The 16,596-nt window shown below is 42.0% G+C and overlaps 1 protein-coding gene across 1 annotated transcript; it reads right to left on the minus strand.

The window, feature by feature from the left end:
* Positions 1-255: 255 nt before the first annotated feature.
* LOC139400814 (signal transducing adapter molecule 2-like) lies at positions 256-16,039 on the minus strand. The gene is made up of 14 exons (XM_071145440.1): positions 15,854-16,039; positions 14,919-15,003; positions 13,478-13,553; positions 12,513-12,608; positions 12,195-12,341; positions 7,099-7,165; positions 6,758-6,959; positions 6,451-6,545; positions 6,230-6,312; positions 5,303-5,390; positions 5,078-5,132; positions 4,560-4,716; positions 3,653-3,813; positions 256-3,520 (listed from the first exon to the last, which is right to left on the minus strand). The coding sequence occupies exons 1-14, from the start codon at positions 15,891-15,893 to the stop codon at positions 3,352-3,354; spliced, it is 1,521 nt and encodes a 506-aa protein (XP_071001541.1). The 5' UTR covers positions 15,894-16,039; the 3' UTR covers positions 256-3,351.
* Positions 16,040-16,596: the final 557 nt, after the last annotated feature.

Consider the following 16,596-nt stretch of genomic DNA (forward strand, 5'->3'; position numbering starts at 1 on the left):
AATAACCTGTACATATCTATGGATTTGGAATTAAAAGAATGTAACAATGTACTCAATAATTAAATATGAAAACAATAAATTGTGCTGAAATATATTTGGGGATTAGACTCTGCATGTGAGAGCTGATAAAATAATGAAACTATTGTCCCTTAGGTTTCCACAAAATATAAATTCATCTTTGGTGCTCTGTCTTACAGGGGGGAAATATAAGAAAAGACATACAGTACGAGTCAAATGTTTGGACACACCTACTCCTTCCAGGGTTTTTCTTTATTTTAACTATTTTCTACATTGTAGAATAATAATAATGAACACATCAACACTATTAAATAACACATGGAAACATGTAGTAACCAAAAAAGTGCACTGGACCTTTAGCTTCAGTCTATCTTTGAGTGGGAAAAAAAAGAGTAAAGAAATGTATTCTGCCAATAGAGTATGTGTATCCTGCCAATGGAAAGTTAAGCGAGTAAGACCCAAAGACAGCTCACAAAATAAATTGGAGCACTTAGGACACCAGGATTGTTAAAGCTTCAGCTTCTGTGCTAGAATATTACTAGTTCAGCTCTTCAGTGGTCAAATTGTGAACTCAAAGAAAACACTCACTGAATAAAACATTGTGTCTCCTAGTAACAATTATAGAGGTGACTGCTCATGCATCACTGGTCACAGTGAGACTGTGGAGAGATTCTTCATATAGTGATTCTTCTTCCTACGTAGACATTTGTTCACGCCCCTCACCAAGGTCATAACAGAAGGAACCGAGCCCTACACAAGGTAATTTTAACAGAAGGAACCGAGCCCCTTCACCAAGGAATCCAAAGGAAGGGACACACCATGACTCATTGAACATTACATCTGACAATAGGGGACAACCTCCAGTTGCACAGGTACAAGATGAATAGTGTTGCGTCTTCCCCTTCCGAATAGATTGTAAGACCCCATACATGGTCAGCAAGAAACGGAAGACATGAGTGAAAAGAAGTCCTTTACAGATGTGTAAAACGCAGGAACATTGTGTGTATGATTTCTGCATGGGAGAACATGGTCCGCAACCATCTGCCTTGTAAATGACTGCCTATTGTTATTCTCTTTCTACATCATGTGTGTCATTGACTAACTGTTCTCCCATCATCCAGCATACACTTACAAGATGTCCAATTATTTCACACTATTCAGAGAACACATATTACAACAACAAGAATAAAAACAGAATTATCAGTACAAGAGAGCCTTGAACACAGGTACATTTTATTTGAAAGAATATTAGTCGACTGTGTTTCGAAATAATTTTTTACAATAACACAAGATAAAGAGAAACCTTGATGTTACAAAACATAGTCGGTTATTATGTCGGTAGTACTGAATCGGAACATTCCCTGGAAATGTTTTAAATATAAAGAATTCTAGATATACAGATGTCAATTCCTTATTCCTAAAGAAAAACAAGGCATCCAGTGGTAAATAAAATGTTAACAAGGTTAAAGTGCAATACCCACAATGCCAGAAGATATTTTACATGTAATGTACACAACACCTTTTAAGAGGAAAGTTAAGACAAATAAAGCATAGACAGTTCTTATGAGTCAGAGTTGACTTGATCCAGATTAAACAAAAACAGAATCCTGGTCTTCGGTCTCACTCAACAGATTCATTAAGTTCAGATGAACATTTTAGGTTTAACAGTTCTCTAGCTACTAGTCTTTGTACAATCCACACCTTTATCAGTAAATACCCATTTCTAGCTGTTGGTCACGGTAGCTATTTGTTCTGCTTGCATTTTGGATAAGACACAAATAAAGTAAAAACAAAAGCATTAAAAGCAGAAAGTATATCTTACATCTAGAAACCATAAAATATTATCTGATCATATGGATATAATCCAGGGAAAATATATAATATAACAAATATAATACAAATAGAATTACAACATTAAAATTAAAGGTCCAACTGCAGAGCAGACAGCCATACCAATGCAAAGATAATGCATAAATGAAAATATGTTTGAGAAATAGATTTCTATGAAAACGTGACCGCTCACAGCCCAGAAACATAAAAAGCAGACAGATATCAATATAATAAATCACAGACATCTATTAATAACGTCTATTGTCAAAAGCCTTTTCAACAAAAGAGTGAATTAAGAAAGACCATAGAAAAATAGATAGGACTAGGCTCATTTCCCAATCAACCACTTATAGCTTGCAATTACATCTTGTTAATCACTGTATATGTGGGGCCTCCAGGAAGTTGCCTAGAGCCTTGGCACATGAATATTGTGTTAACCAAAAGCCATGTTGTTATTTAGCCTGGTCCCAGATCTTTTTGCGCCATCTTTCCAACTGCAGTATTGTTATTGTCAAGCCAAACATGACAAATTCCATGAGTTAGCAAGAGAGCAGAAACAGACAGGCACCAGGCTAGATCACATTTGCATTACAAAAAAAGTAATGTGTATAAAAATGTATATTGAACCTACAACTGCAGTAATTTGGAAAGGCTGCATGGTCACAATTCAAAATCTATTTAACGCCAAGTTAATTTGATAAATTCACCTTGAAGTAGCACACAAATAAAAATGTTTAAACATTTTGCTTTACTCCTAGAATGTATTAAACACCCAAAGGGTGTTGCAAGGCAGGCAGTGTATGGGAAATTAATCAAACTATATTGCGGTATTATAGTAGTGACTAAACCACAGAAAGAAATACCGATAGCTGTAGCACTTCATAACCTTTGGCCCCGAGAAGGGTAAACTAAAGTGGATGATGCTGTTAGATAGAAAAAAACAAGTCCTGGTCGGGGTCAATTCCATTGAGAATTGACTTGTCCTGGCCAGCCATGGACTCCTTCAATCGGACTGATTTCCTGATAGACCAGAGGGTGAAGAGAAATCAACATTTAAAAATATAAAATAAAAAACTGAACAGGGACAAACACACACATACCATCTATGATGCAGTTTGGAAATGATCAGCTGGACAGCTGCCCACTTAAATGTTTTTGAGGCAAACCAGGTTAAGGAAAATGACTTATTTTACACTCTCTACTTAAAACGTTCATCCCTTCAAAATGGGCTGTGGTGGCTGGTAGGTTGGCATGTAGTCTCCCTCCTCTCACACAGCCACTGACCTTTGTTACAATCATCTAGGTAGTGTCCCAAATGGTACCCTGTTCCCTACATAGTGCACTACTTTTGACCAGAGCAGTAGTGCACTACGTAAAGGGCATTTTATCATAAAGGTCAAAATAGGGGGAGGATAATCACACACACACTTGTGTATTGTTGTACTGTGTCTGTTGGTGGGGATATGCTGCTGCTCACTCAGACAGCCTTGGTTGTATTGCACTTTACAGGAGAGGCTGCTGATAGTAGGCCTGTTGCTGCTGTGGGGCCTGGTGCGATGAAGCAGCCATTTGATAGGAGGCTGGTGGCAGGTTGGAGTTCTGATAGGCCGACATGTCCATCTGTGGGGCTACACCCATCTGTGGTGGGTAACCGGCAGGTGCATATGGAGAACTGCAGTGAAGAGACAGAATAGTACAATAGTTGCCACCTACCGCCTAACACAAGCATAAAGGCCGACATTTAACCTTAACACAGGAGCAATGCCCCCCCCAAAAAAACTCACAACGGAGAGGAGAGGCCTACCTGTAAGGAAGCTGTGCTGGCTGACCATTGGGAGATGTGACGTTAGGGGGGAGCGACTGGAGTGGTCCGGGTTGGTCAGAGCCCATGTAGGCCTGCTGGCCTGGGGGGCCCTGGGGCATCCCTGGAGGTATGTAGGAACCACCAGCCTGACCTGGGTATCCCTGAGAGATAAAGAGACCGTGTTCAATATGAAATTTGATAAAATATATTTTTATTTTATTTATTTAACCAGGCAAGTCAGTTAAGAACAAATTCTTATTTACAATTACTGCCTACACCAGCCAAACCCGGACGATGCTGGGCCAATTGTGCGCCGCCCTATGGGACTCCCAATCATGGCCGGTTGCAATACAGCCTGGATTCGAACCAGGGTGACGCCTCTAGCACTGAAATGCAGTGCCTTAGGGCTCCCTAGTGGAGCAGCGGTCTATTTCATAGTACACTCACTGTATATTGATTTACTCCACAAAAATATAGCATACGTTGGCAAGAAACAACATTACAGGCAGGCAGTTATACAAGGGACAGCTTGTTTCTAAAATGGCTTTGCAGAGCTGTGCAGAAAGTGACAAGGAGGTAAAAAGAGTCCAAGCATGACCACTGGAGTCTCCTATTAGTCTACGTCTCCAAGGAGGGACACTGACATCCATCATCAGGGACAAATTGCACAGCAGACAAAACACACAAGGTCACACAAGGTCTGCGTCTGAAATGGCATCCAGTTGCCTACATAGTCCAAATATAATTATTAGATTTTTTTTTTTTACCAGAGTCCAACATATGAATATGGTGCCTTTATGGACCCTGGCATAGTGTCTGCCTTCACTGAGGTCACCTGGTTGTGGATGTACAAGGTGACCTGAACAGAAAGTATGTCACAGTGGTTTGTTTCTTTCTCCTAATTGACCTGCATGGGGAGTTGAGAGGCAGGTGCGTAGTGGGGCTGCTGCTGGGACTGCAGTTTGGAGTAGGCTGTGTAGAATGGTGTCTCGTTCATCAGTTTGTTATAGAGCTCCAAGGCCTCCAGCACCTTCACATTCAGCTCAGACAGCTCAGAGTGTTGCCTGCCAGGGATGGAGGGAGAGAGGGAGATGGGAGAGCGAGTGAGGTGGAGGGGTGGAAAAAGAGAGAAAGAGGGAGAACCGCAATGCGAAGGAGAAAAAAAAAAGAAGAGGTTATCACGACACTTGTAGGACAAAGACTAAGGTTCTGTGAGGGTGATGATCCCTGGTACTCATCCAGATAGTCAACATAAAGCAGGTATAACTAAATGAATAACTATGTACTCTGGCCAACATATTTGACTAACCAATAGAAATAAAGGGTGTCATGCAAACACTGCAGTATAGCCTCTAATATACTATTGGAAATATTGTCCATTATGAGTAAGTACACTGCAGTATACTGCAGTTAAATTGACTTTACCTGTCAATGTCTTCCAGCTTGTCATCAATCATTGGATTCATCTGCTCACAAGCACCTGAGAGGGTAAAGCATTGATCAAGTGAGGCTAAACAGACAAAAACAGTGTGAGTGTAGTGGTGTAGTCAAGCCAACTGCAGTATGTGTGAGTGAGTGAGTATATAGTCAAGACAACTGCAATGTCAATGAGCATGAGATTTATAAGAGCAGTAAGTCATTGTTTTATACCCTCCTGTTGGACCAGCTCTGGGCAGTCAGGTGCTGCGTCAGCAGGGTCAGTATTCTGGAGCAGATACAGCGCTCCATCCATCTTCTCCTGGGGGGGGAGAGCGTAAGAGAGAGGGGGTGAGGGACAGGTGAAGGGAGGAGAAAGTCATATGATGCTACAGGGTTTTCATTGGTCAAATTATCAAAATGAATGGTGGACTGATTGATTGTACCCATTTAACCAACTATGGATAAGCTAAATTATATAGGCCTGCAGGTATGTACAGCCATAGGCTGAATCCCAAATCACTCCCTTCCCCTTGGTCTTCCATTTGTGCATTCACGCGCACCTCCGCCATATGCACATCGCACCAGGCTTCACAGCAGCAACAGGCCTACTATCAGCAGCCTCTCCTGTAATGGCAGGCAACCAGGGCTGTCTGAGTGAGCAGCAGCATATTTCCACCAACAGACACATTGCAAGTGTCCCAAAGGTAGGGGATAATTAACTCTCCAACTCTTCAGCCAAGCCAGCAAGGCTGCAGGCTTCAGAGTGAAGCACTATCCCAACACGCACCACAATATGTTTGGAGTTCGCAATGTAATACAAAAGAATGGAGAGGAATTCTTAAATATATGCCACGTCTGATTAAGACCTGACACAAGTAACAGATGAAATACCTCGCAAATAAATGTTCACTGGTACAGAGGTTCATCTTCTAAAGTGAGAGGGGGATTTGTTCATTAGAATTTCATGCCAATTGTATTATTTTAAAGTAGAACATGAACTGCATCAGTCAAGTCACGAGTGTCCCGAAGTTGATGGGTTTATTGATCCCCTCGCCACTCTCTAGAAGTCACCCTTGGACTTTCATCAGCAACATGTGACAACATGCGAGTGGTTTTGGAAGCACCAATATAGTAGGTCCAGTACGTAGAAGCACCCACCTCATCTATAAAGACAGGCTCAGACTCCACTATGGCTTCTATTTTGGGCTCCTCCGGGGCTGGTGTCTTCTCCACATACGTTACTGTTAGGAGAGAGATTTACATTTGACATTTAACCGACACACTTATCCAGAGCCACTTTACGGTCAGGATTTCAAACATGAAACCAAACACTAGAACGATTCTCCCTGCCTCAGTACAGGAAAAGGGGAAGAACCTACCTAGTTCAGGCTCAGCATTGAGGTTGGTCGTGACAAAGTTGGATGGGAAGAGACCTACTCCTCTGTGGTTCTCTCCTTTCCACCAGTTTGAATCACTGTGGCAGCAACATGGTGTTATCAGTTCAAACATTCTTGTAAGTAAAACCATTTATTTTGTTTCCATAAAAGGACTGCAGAACCTGAGAAGGTTGGCACTAGATATATGACTGAAGACAATTAAGTTGAAGCGTGGTTTCCACATTGGCCTATACAATAGGTCATCATATAGGTCAGACTCAGGTTTCCATAGCAACACTTCCTTAGCTACCTGTCGTCCAGGACTAGAATGAGCTCCCCCGTCTTGAAAGTGAGCTCGTTGTCTTCGGCCGCCTCAAAGTCGTAGAGCGCCCGCACCTTCCGAGAGTCCTTGCTACCCCCTCCTCCGTTGGTGTTGAAGGGGGGGTCGGCGGACACGGTGAGGGGCCGTGTCTCAGCATGCTGCTTCTGTTCCTGCAGGGACAGCTCGATAGCTGCAGATAGGAGGACAAAGGCATGAGGGTCAAAACACATATGTTTTAATCTCTCTAATAATGTATTTATTCATCCACCTGCACAGTTCATAATGTAATATAATGTGGTGTTCTAGAATCTGTTGGATAGGATCTGTACCTTTGGCAAGGTCGTCATCGTCAGATGGTTTACTAACAGCAGGTGTGGTGACCTTTAGGCTGGACCCCTGTTGACAAAGAGGTGGCTGGTTATAGAGAGCGAGAAAGAAAGCCTTCCAGAACAAATGGGGATTTGGATTATTTGTGACGCCACCTGTAGGGATTAATAGGTACTACAGGCTTTCCATGTAATATTGTGGTAGTAAAGAGTATGAATAAGAAAGGACCTCAAATAAATCATCACTTCATATGCTTAAAAATATAGCCCAACAACAGGAATATAGTGACATTCTATGAAGAATAAACTGTTGTCTGTGAGAGGGGTTGGGCAAAGTAGTTTCAGTAGCAAACACCTCACAATGCCACTTATTAACAGGACACTCAGCCGACCATTTCAGCTCGGAAGTAGGCTAAGCAAATAAGCACCAGACTGTTCCTCAATCACAGCAGGAAATCTCATCCCCCTTATAGGTAGAACTGGGGTATTATCAGAGGAAATTACATTCGGCGCTCATGCCTTAAAAACAGACACACAAGCTCCACCCTCCTCCTCTTTATTGGCAACACATGGGTGAGCAAGTGCACTGAGAACACAGGCAGACTGCACAACACGGAGCCAGCGAATGTATACACACAGAGCTTATTTGTTACAGGGGACCACAAGTGGAAGTCACAAGGAGAACTTTGTGTTTGAGATAGGTAGACGATAACAGTCGTTTTAGTTTTGTTGGCGATAGCAGTTGTTTTAGTTTTGTTGGAGAGTCTGGCTACAATCAGAGGGTAGAGTACTGAAAGATGATGGTGAATTTTTAAAAATAAAATGTCGGGTCAAATGGCTCTATTTTCCAGGTAAGGCGCATAGTCCCTCAAAGAACAACATAACATCGAGGCCCTCTGGCACGAAAAATGGTCAATTAAAACAATAGCCAAACTCTTTTAGGCGGGAGAAACAGAGTTAGTAGGGAGGGAAGACTGGCCACAGCTTATACAATGATATAAAATGTTATTGGTCACATACACATGGTTAGCAGATGTTATTGTGAGGGTAGCGAAATGCTTATGCTTCTAGATCTGACAGTGCAGCAATATCTAACAAATTCCACAACAAAACCTAATACACACAATCTGGTAAAGGAATAGGATGAAAATATACAAGTATAAAATATATGTATGAGCAGTGACAAAGCAGCTAAGATGCAATAGATAGTGAAGGATACAGTATATACACACACACATATGAGATGTAAAAATCCTTAAAGTAGCATTATTAAAGTGACTAGTGTGCCATTTATTAAAGTGGCCAATGATATCAAGTACATAGGTAGGCAGCCCCCTCTCTGTGTTAGTGGTGGCTGTTTAACAATCTGATGGCCTTGAGATAGGAGCTATTTTTCAATCTCTGTCCCAGCTTTGATGCACCTGTACTGACCTCGCCTTCTGGATGGAAGCAGGGTGAACAGGTAGTGGCTTGGGTGGTGTTTGTCCTTGGTAATCTTTCTTGCCTTCCTGTGACATCGGGTGTTGTAGGTGTCCTGGAGGGCAGGTAGTTTTCCCCATGGTGATGCATTGTGCAGACCGCACCACCCTCTGGTGAGCCCTGTGGTTGTGGGCGGTGAAGTTGCCGTACCAGGCATTGATACAGCCTGACAGGATGCTCTCAATTGTGCACCTGTAAAAGTTAGTGAGGGTTTTCGGTGACAAGCCAAGTTGCGCCACCTTCACCACACTGCCTGTGTGCGTGGACCATTTCAGTTTGTCTGTGATATGTACACAGAGGAACTTAAAACGTTCCACCTTCTCCACTGCTGTCCCGTCAATGTGGATAGGGGGGTGCTCCCTTTGCTGTTTCCTGAAGTCCACGATCATCTCTTTTGTTTTGCTGACATTGAGTGAGAGGTTATTTTCCTGACCCCACACTCAGATTGCCCTCACCTCCTCCCTGTAGGCTGTCTCGTCGTTGTTGGTAATCAAGCCTACCACTGCAGTGTCGTCTGCAAACTTGATGATTGACTTGGAGGCGTGCATGGCCACGCAGTCGCGGGTGAACAGGGAGTACAGGAGAGGGTTGAGAACACACCCTTGTGGATCCCCAGTGTTGAGGATCAGCAGAGTGGAGATGTTTCCTACCTTCACCACCTGGGAGAAGCCCGTCAGGAAGTCCAGTACCCAGTTTCACAGGGCTGGGTCGAGACCCAGGGTCTCAAGCTTAATGATGAGTTTGGAGGGTACTGTGGTGTTGAATGCTGTGCTGTAGTCAATGAACAGCATTCTTACATTGGTATTCCTCATGTCCAGAGGTATAGGGCAGTGTGAAGGCAATTGCATCTTCTGTGGACCTATTGGGGGCGGTAAACAAATTGGAGTGGGTCTAGGGTGACAGGTACGGTGGAGGTGATAAGATCCTTGACTAGTCTCTCAAAGCTCTATTTCATGACGTTTGCCTGGGGGGGTTGGTTTATGACAGTCATAAATACCTCTTCCCCCCCTTTTCCTCTCTCTACCCTACTAAGGTTACATTTGCAAAACCCTTGGTTAACAGAGATTCTGGGAACGTCAGAATGTGGGGGGAAATTAACAATATTCTGGTAATCCGAACAATTGAACATATGCGGTGGTACAAATCTGTCATTCTGCCCCTGAACAGGCAGTTAACCCACTGTTCCTAGGCCGTCATTGAATATAGGAATTTGTTCTTAACTGACTTGCCTAGTTAAATAAAAGTTACAAATAAAAAAAAATAAGAACTACAGAACGAAGCCAACATCAGCATGAGCTTTGGTTGCGAATGGTATGAACTTTTGAACTCTTATTCACTACAGAAGTGATACCTCCTAGCGGTTGAGTTAGCGACCGCAGCTGCAAACGCAGGTTAGGAAGGAACAGACAGAGTATCCCGTCTATCACACAACGACGTTACTACAACGTATGCAATTGACAACCAGAGACATTCTTCAAAGGACAGAGGACTCGGTTTGGCAACACGGCCTTCCATCTACCACCAACCTACTGAAGCGCAGCTCAGAGTAAATATTTATTGCATTTTCCTTTTCCAAATGGGCGTTAATTTAGAATGCATAAGATACTGTATTTACGATAGCACAGCTTCTACCTGTGTCTCTCAGTCTTCCAGCTCTTTCACTCCAATCCAGCCCCTTTTCCTTTGTGTAACAAGTTGTCATATCTGTTCCGCCCGCTAGGGACGTTTTGCTTTATGACGTAATTTGTAATCAAGTTATGATGAATTGTGTGTATGTGAATTCTGTGTGATTAGTTAAGTATTTAGTAAATAAATAAACCCAATTTTGTATTGCTGATTCAAATCATTAGCCAGGGTTCTTGCAGATAACCAAGAATTTACAACTTTCAGATGAGACTGCTATGAATGTAAAATATTACTAGGTCTTTAAGAGTTTATTCGGAAGATAACAGCTCTATAAATATTATTTTGTGGTGCCTGACTCTCTAGTTAATTACATTTACATGATTAGCTCAATCAGGTGATATTAATTACGGAGAAATTGTTTATAGAATAGCATGTCATATCACTTAATCCGGCATAGCCAAAGACACGACAACTACATGATGACAGAACTGAGTGCTACGGGGCGATAGTATTTTAGTTCAGTTACCTTAGCTTTCTTGGGAACAGGAACAATGGTGGCCTTCTTGAAGCATGTGGGGACAGCAGACTAGGATAGGGAATGATTGAATATGTCCGTAAACACACCAGTCAGCTGGTCTGTGCATGCTCCGAGGACGCAGCTAGGGATGCCGTCTGGGCCGACAGCCTTGCTAGGGTTAACACGGTTAAAATGTTTTACTCACGTCGACCACGGAAAAGGAGAGCCCACAGTCTTTGGTAGCGGGCCATGAAAGTGGCACTGTATTGTCGTCAAAGAGCACAAAGTTGTTAAATTTTTCTGGGAGCAAGACGATGTCCGCGACGGGGCTGTTTTTCTTTTTGTAATCCATGATTTTCTGTAGACCCTGTCACATATGTCAAGTGTTGAGCCATTGAATTGTGACTCCACTTTGTCTCTATACTGACGCTTTGCTTGTTTGATTGCCTTACGGAGGGAATAACTACACTGTTTGTATTCGGTCATGTTTCCAGTCGCCTTGCCATGATTAAATGCGGTAGTACGTGCGTTCAGTTTTGCAGGAATGCTGCCATCAATCCGCAGTTTCTGGTTAGGAAAGGTTTTAATAGTCACAGGGGGTACAACATCTCCTATACTGGCCCACCGAGTCAGCGTATACATCAATGTTATGGTCTGAGGCTACCCGAAACATATCCCAGTCCATGTGATTGAAGAAATCTTGAAGCGTGAAATCCGATTGGTCAGACCAAAGTTGGATAGACCTAAGCACAGGCGCTTCCTGTTTTAGTTTCTGCCTATAGGAGGGGAGCAACAAGATGGGGTCATGGTCAGATTTGCCAAAAGGAGGGCGGGGGAGGGCCTTGTATGCATCGTGGAAGTTAGAGCAGCAGTGGTCAAGTGTGTTACTCGCCCGTGTACTGCAATCGATATGCTGATAGAATTTAGGTAGCCTTGTTCTCAGATTAGCTTTGTTAAAAATCCCCAGCTACAATAAATGCAGCCTCAGGATATATGGTTTCCAGTTTGCAATGTCCAGGGAAGCTCCTTGATGGCCGTCTTGGTATCCCCTTGCGGGGGGATAAATATGGCTGTGACGATTAGCGAGGAGAGTTCTCTTGGGAGATAATACGGTTGGCATTTGATTGTGAGGAATTCTAGGTCAGGTGAACAAAAGGAATTGAGTCGTTAATCATGAAACATACACCCTCGCCCTTCTTTGTGCAAACAAAGGATCCACTTTGGGAAAGTCGTATTCCCGGTTGTAGTGCTAGTTGTGCTGGTAAGTTGAAGTCTCTCTGATATCCAATAGTTCTTCCCGGCTGTATGTAATAACACTTAAAGTGTTCTGGGCTAACAATGTAAGAGATAATACATTAAAAAAAACTAAATACTGCACAGTTTCCTAAGGACTTGAAGCAAAGCTGTTATCTCTATCGGCGCCATCTTCAGCAACACTAGGTTAGGGGGATGGACGCCAGGCTGTTGACTACTTTACCTGTGAGCCAGAAGACGGGAAGGCGACCCCCTCCTCTCTCAGAGACTTAATGGTGGCACTGATCAGACTGAGCTGTGGATCTTTCTGGAACTCGTCACACCACTCCACCATCATCCCCTTCAGCTTATCACACACCTTGGGGTGGGCCTGCGGGGATAATAGTAATTACTTTTAGTCTACTTACTTATTTGAGCGAGGCAAAACATTGACACAAAGAGCTTGATAGAGCCAGTTGATTGTTATCCTCACGTACATAAGTCTGAACGTCATCAATTCACCAGACATATTTCAACAGAAAAACTTTGACAGCTTACGTACCCTGCTCAATATAGCTCGGACTTCAGTGGCAAAGTCCCGTGAGCAGATTTCTAAGTGAAAGATTCTTCCACTGTTATTGACACAGGCAGCCAGCAACTGAAAAAGAGGGAGAAAAGCCAGGTTAGTCCAGTAGTCAGCCTGGATGATCTATTTTGAGGCTTCACAGTAAAACAAGAGTAACGCTTTGATTCACATCCACACCAAAGTTTAATAATCGATTAACACATTAACAGATATGACACCAGTGAAATTATGCATGTTTTTATGATTGGGGGGGTTAAAGTTGACTGAGTGAGAAGAGAGCGACATCTAAAAATAGGACAGACATGTGACCATCTACCCCGATGGTGAGTCAGAAAGGAAGATCACATGTTCTGACGTTGAGCATCATCACTCCATAATAACACTGAGCAGCAGAAAGAACAAAACAGTAAAAACCTTTCTAGGGCCATGGATCATCACACTGACTGTGCTGTGGCAAGGCTGCCCACAGCGATGATACTGAGTTACGAGCTCAGAGCTCTAGAACTGCCAAGAGCAGCAGGAGATGGACCACTCCTCCCAAATACTTTATTAAATCAGACTGGAGTGTCATTGAGGCTTAGGGCAACAGTCAGTTTTTGATCCACCAGCCACAGTGCATAAAGAAATTCACACTCGGAAGAAATTCTAGCACATTGTTCAAACTCTGTTGTCCATCATATAGCAGGATTCATGACTCATATTACCTGTGTATATGATCCCAGTCACTCAACAACCTCTAGGGCCTGACACCAGGAAGTGAAAAACCTGACCTTGCACTAGGTTCCCACCTTTCCAATATATTTCTACATTGGCTCTAGGCTAAGCTGAACTCAATCATACATTAATAAACCTGTTATACAGTAAGGAAACCCACTGGATTTTCCAACGGTCTAGTGAATGATGTATTTTGTCTTGAATAACACAATAACAAAGTCACTCACGGTGAGGGCTTGCATGGCAACGTGTGGGACCTTGTGGTTTACTCTCTTCATCACAGACCTCAGGCAGTCCTTAGCTCTGGGAGAAGACAGGCAGGTAGAGACATACGATTAATATGGCACACAAGTAGTAGGTTATTACAACATGAGTCATCTTCAATATACGCTTATTAATTGCATATTAAAATAGCCCTCTCCCCTCCAATCTTCCTGGAGACCTGCTGATACACTAGTATGACTCTGTAGTTTCACATATTACAAATACTTGGAAGCAATGTTCCCGATAAGAGAAGCACGAGATTAGAAAGTTGAGTGAAGTTCAGAGTTGTCGCCATTAAAAAAAAGACACATAACGTTTCCTTTTACTGTGGGAATTGTGATCGAATCAATGCAATATTAGCCACTTTCAATGCAACATACGGAAACAAAAACGAACTATGCAAGACTTAGTATGCAAAACTAACTATGCAAGAGATTTTGTTGTAGGCAGAACGCATCAGAGTATGATTCTGTGCATTGACAGGCATGACACAGGCTCGTACTCTACACAGACCGATGCGCCATAACCAATCAGAACCGACCTTTGCCCTATATGGATTTGTGCAGTTCACTTTTACAGTATGAGCAATTGCGATTATTATGCGCTTGTTTTGAGATCAAAGCAAGAGCTGAACGTAGCCATCTGTGCACATTTGTTGATATTTTTTGCTAGTTAGTGAGTTATTTGCCCAGTTATAGCTAATTTATAGTCAGCAGTGTGGGAATGATTGCTTCCTACAAGAGCACAAAACATGTACATTTCTAGCCATCTTCGAAAGCTAGTCAGGCAAAGAGCTTTTCTTTATATCTTAAAGGGGCAGTGTATATTTTGAGACAGGCTTGAATAAGCTAAGTAGCCAATAGGCAGAGGGTAGCATAATTTGTCTGATTCTCTGCAATAATGGTTTGGGAATAAAATGTATTTTATTTTGTAAAGTGGTTTCTTGCATTAAACAACTAAATGTTCAGTCACCTCCTTGCCTGAAGTGGATAAACAGGTTAATGTCAAGCCCTGCATGTTTTTCTCTCAAAAGTCTCATGGAATGTAGGCCTACATTGAACAACACACATTGGCTGCTACTGCCATTTCCATGTTAAAATGTTATGTGATGCATTTTCTCCATTGTTTTTTTTATTGGTAGGCCTACATTGTGATCAAATAGCCACAGTAGCCTACTTGAAATCTGGTACAGCCTCAGTGTTCACAGTAAACGCACACCGGAAGTTGCATAGATATTTCGCAAGGTTCAAGTTTGCGCTCAGCAGACATGTGATTTGCTCAGTGACGAAAAATATTAGAGAGAACATTGCTTGGAAGTACTTGAAAATTAGCCAGGCAGCTAGTGCTCTGGTCCAAGTAAACAATTAAGTTATTTTTGAAACAGGAAGTCTCATTCCAGCTTACCCATTGGGTGTATGTCCAACCCTGTCACAGATATCCATGATCAGGGCCCAGTCCTCCACTGTATTGGTTTCATTGGTTGCTTTCTCTGACAATGTGGTACACCGGGATACATGTGGTTAGGTGAGAGAAGAGAACCTGTGGTTCGGCATGTACTGTCCATATTATCACTGCTTTAAACAGTTTGAGCCTGTATTTTCATAGGATTGACAGTTACTACTTTTATGGAGGGTGTATGATTAAACTAGCAATAAAGCAGTTAAAAATAAGTTATTCCTTATAACTTCTTTGTTATGAAATAGCCATTACATATCGGTGACTAGCTTGTTAGGTGTAATTGTACAAAGTTCAAATAATAGTGTACAAGGGAACCATGAGAGCTTGTTCCAAAGATGATAAACTGCTCATGGAAAGAGGGTGATTTGCATGTAACATTTGTTGAAGTAAACCTAAAACTAATCCAACATACATCTGGCCAGTTAACTAGATAGATAGCTCATGACGTTATTTTTTAATATGTGAGTTTGTTGCAGTTTAGGCTGTCTCGTTATTTAAAATCGTTGATTAGCTACAATACACTGATTACAGAACAACTAGCTAACATACTCGCTAGCTAACATATATAGCTAGCACAGTGGTAGCTAGCTAGATAGGTAGTATGGCCGATGACTGTCTGCTAACCCTGTGACTACTAAGTTAGACTTAGAGAGTTTACCAAACCACATAACTGGTTAGCTATTTAGATAATATAACATTTGATTATAAGGTCAACGTGTAGCCAATGATATGTATAAATAAGGTGTCCCCTTCTGTATGTGGTGTAGCCAGACTAGTTGTTGTTAGCTTGCTCGCTAGCGGTTCTGTCGGTAGCTAAGATGAAGCTAACTAACAGTTAGCTCACTCCGAATCAAATTGCCCAAATGAAGTGCTCAACTTACCAACATCTTGGTCGAATGGATTCTGCGCAAATAAAGGCATATTTATCCCTTTAAACCAACCGACGTTGTTGAGAAAGAAAACGTAAACTATTTTTTTCAAGAATATATATATTTTTAAAACCCTTCCTCATCCATCAAACTCTGTACACTTATACCAGTTGCTCTTCCGTAAATTTAGGTGGCTGCAAAAATGCCTGATTTCTTTTTAGAATTAAATGCAAAACTATAGAACTCAAATCATTTCGACACTTATCGATGCACATATATTTCAAGCTAATTAAAGAACGCAAATTAAACATTTCTGTATTTCTACATTCAAATGTATCATGTACAGGCAAATACAAATACACCTCTTATGACTCTTTAAAATAGTTATTTTTCTGTTGTAACACTGCCACCAGTGGGTGGAAGAGGTACGTGAATATTCCATTGTGCCTTTCCTCTTATTTCTAAGGCTTATAATAAAAATGGAATGGTTCGAAAAAACATTACGTACATTACCACACATAAAGAACAACATGCAGCAACAGTGGTACATAAAGGACCATAACGATATTTATGATTTGTTGTAATTCGAAATATGGGCTATCCGATACGCACAGTATTTTGTTTGTTTTGTGCCAAAAACCCATACAAATCTACGGCATTAACAACTCAAAAGCAATCACTAAGCTAAAGTAAACTGTTCATGGTGATGTTTCGGTAGGGGGCGCGGGCTGCTGGTCCCGTAAAATATTGCGCAG

This window comes from Oncorhynchus clarkii, chromosome 3 (genome assembly GCF_045791955.1).
Source record: "Oncorhynchus clarkii lewisi isolate Uvic-CL-2024 chromosome 3, UVic_Ocla_1.0, whole genome shotgun sequence".
NCBI lineage: Eukaryota > Metazoa > Chordata > Actinopteri > Salmoniformes > Salmonidae > Oncorhynchus > Oncorhynchus clarkii.

Coding starts and splice junctions, on each gene's coding strand:
- LOC139400814 (XM_071145440.1), bottom strand. CDS start 15,893: ATGCCTTTATTTGCGCAGAATCCATTCGACCAAGATGTTG. Junction 15,004..15,853: donor TCCATTCGACCAAGATGTTG/GTAAGTTGAGCA, acceptor CCACATTGTCAG/AGAAAGCAACCAATGAAACC. Junction 5,391..6,229: donor AGCCTGTCTTTATAGATGAG/GTGGGTGCTTCT, acceptor CTCCCCCCCCAG/GAGAAGATGGATGGAGCGCT.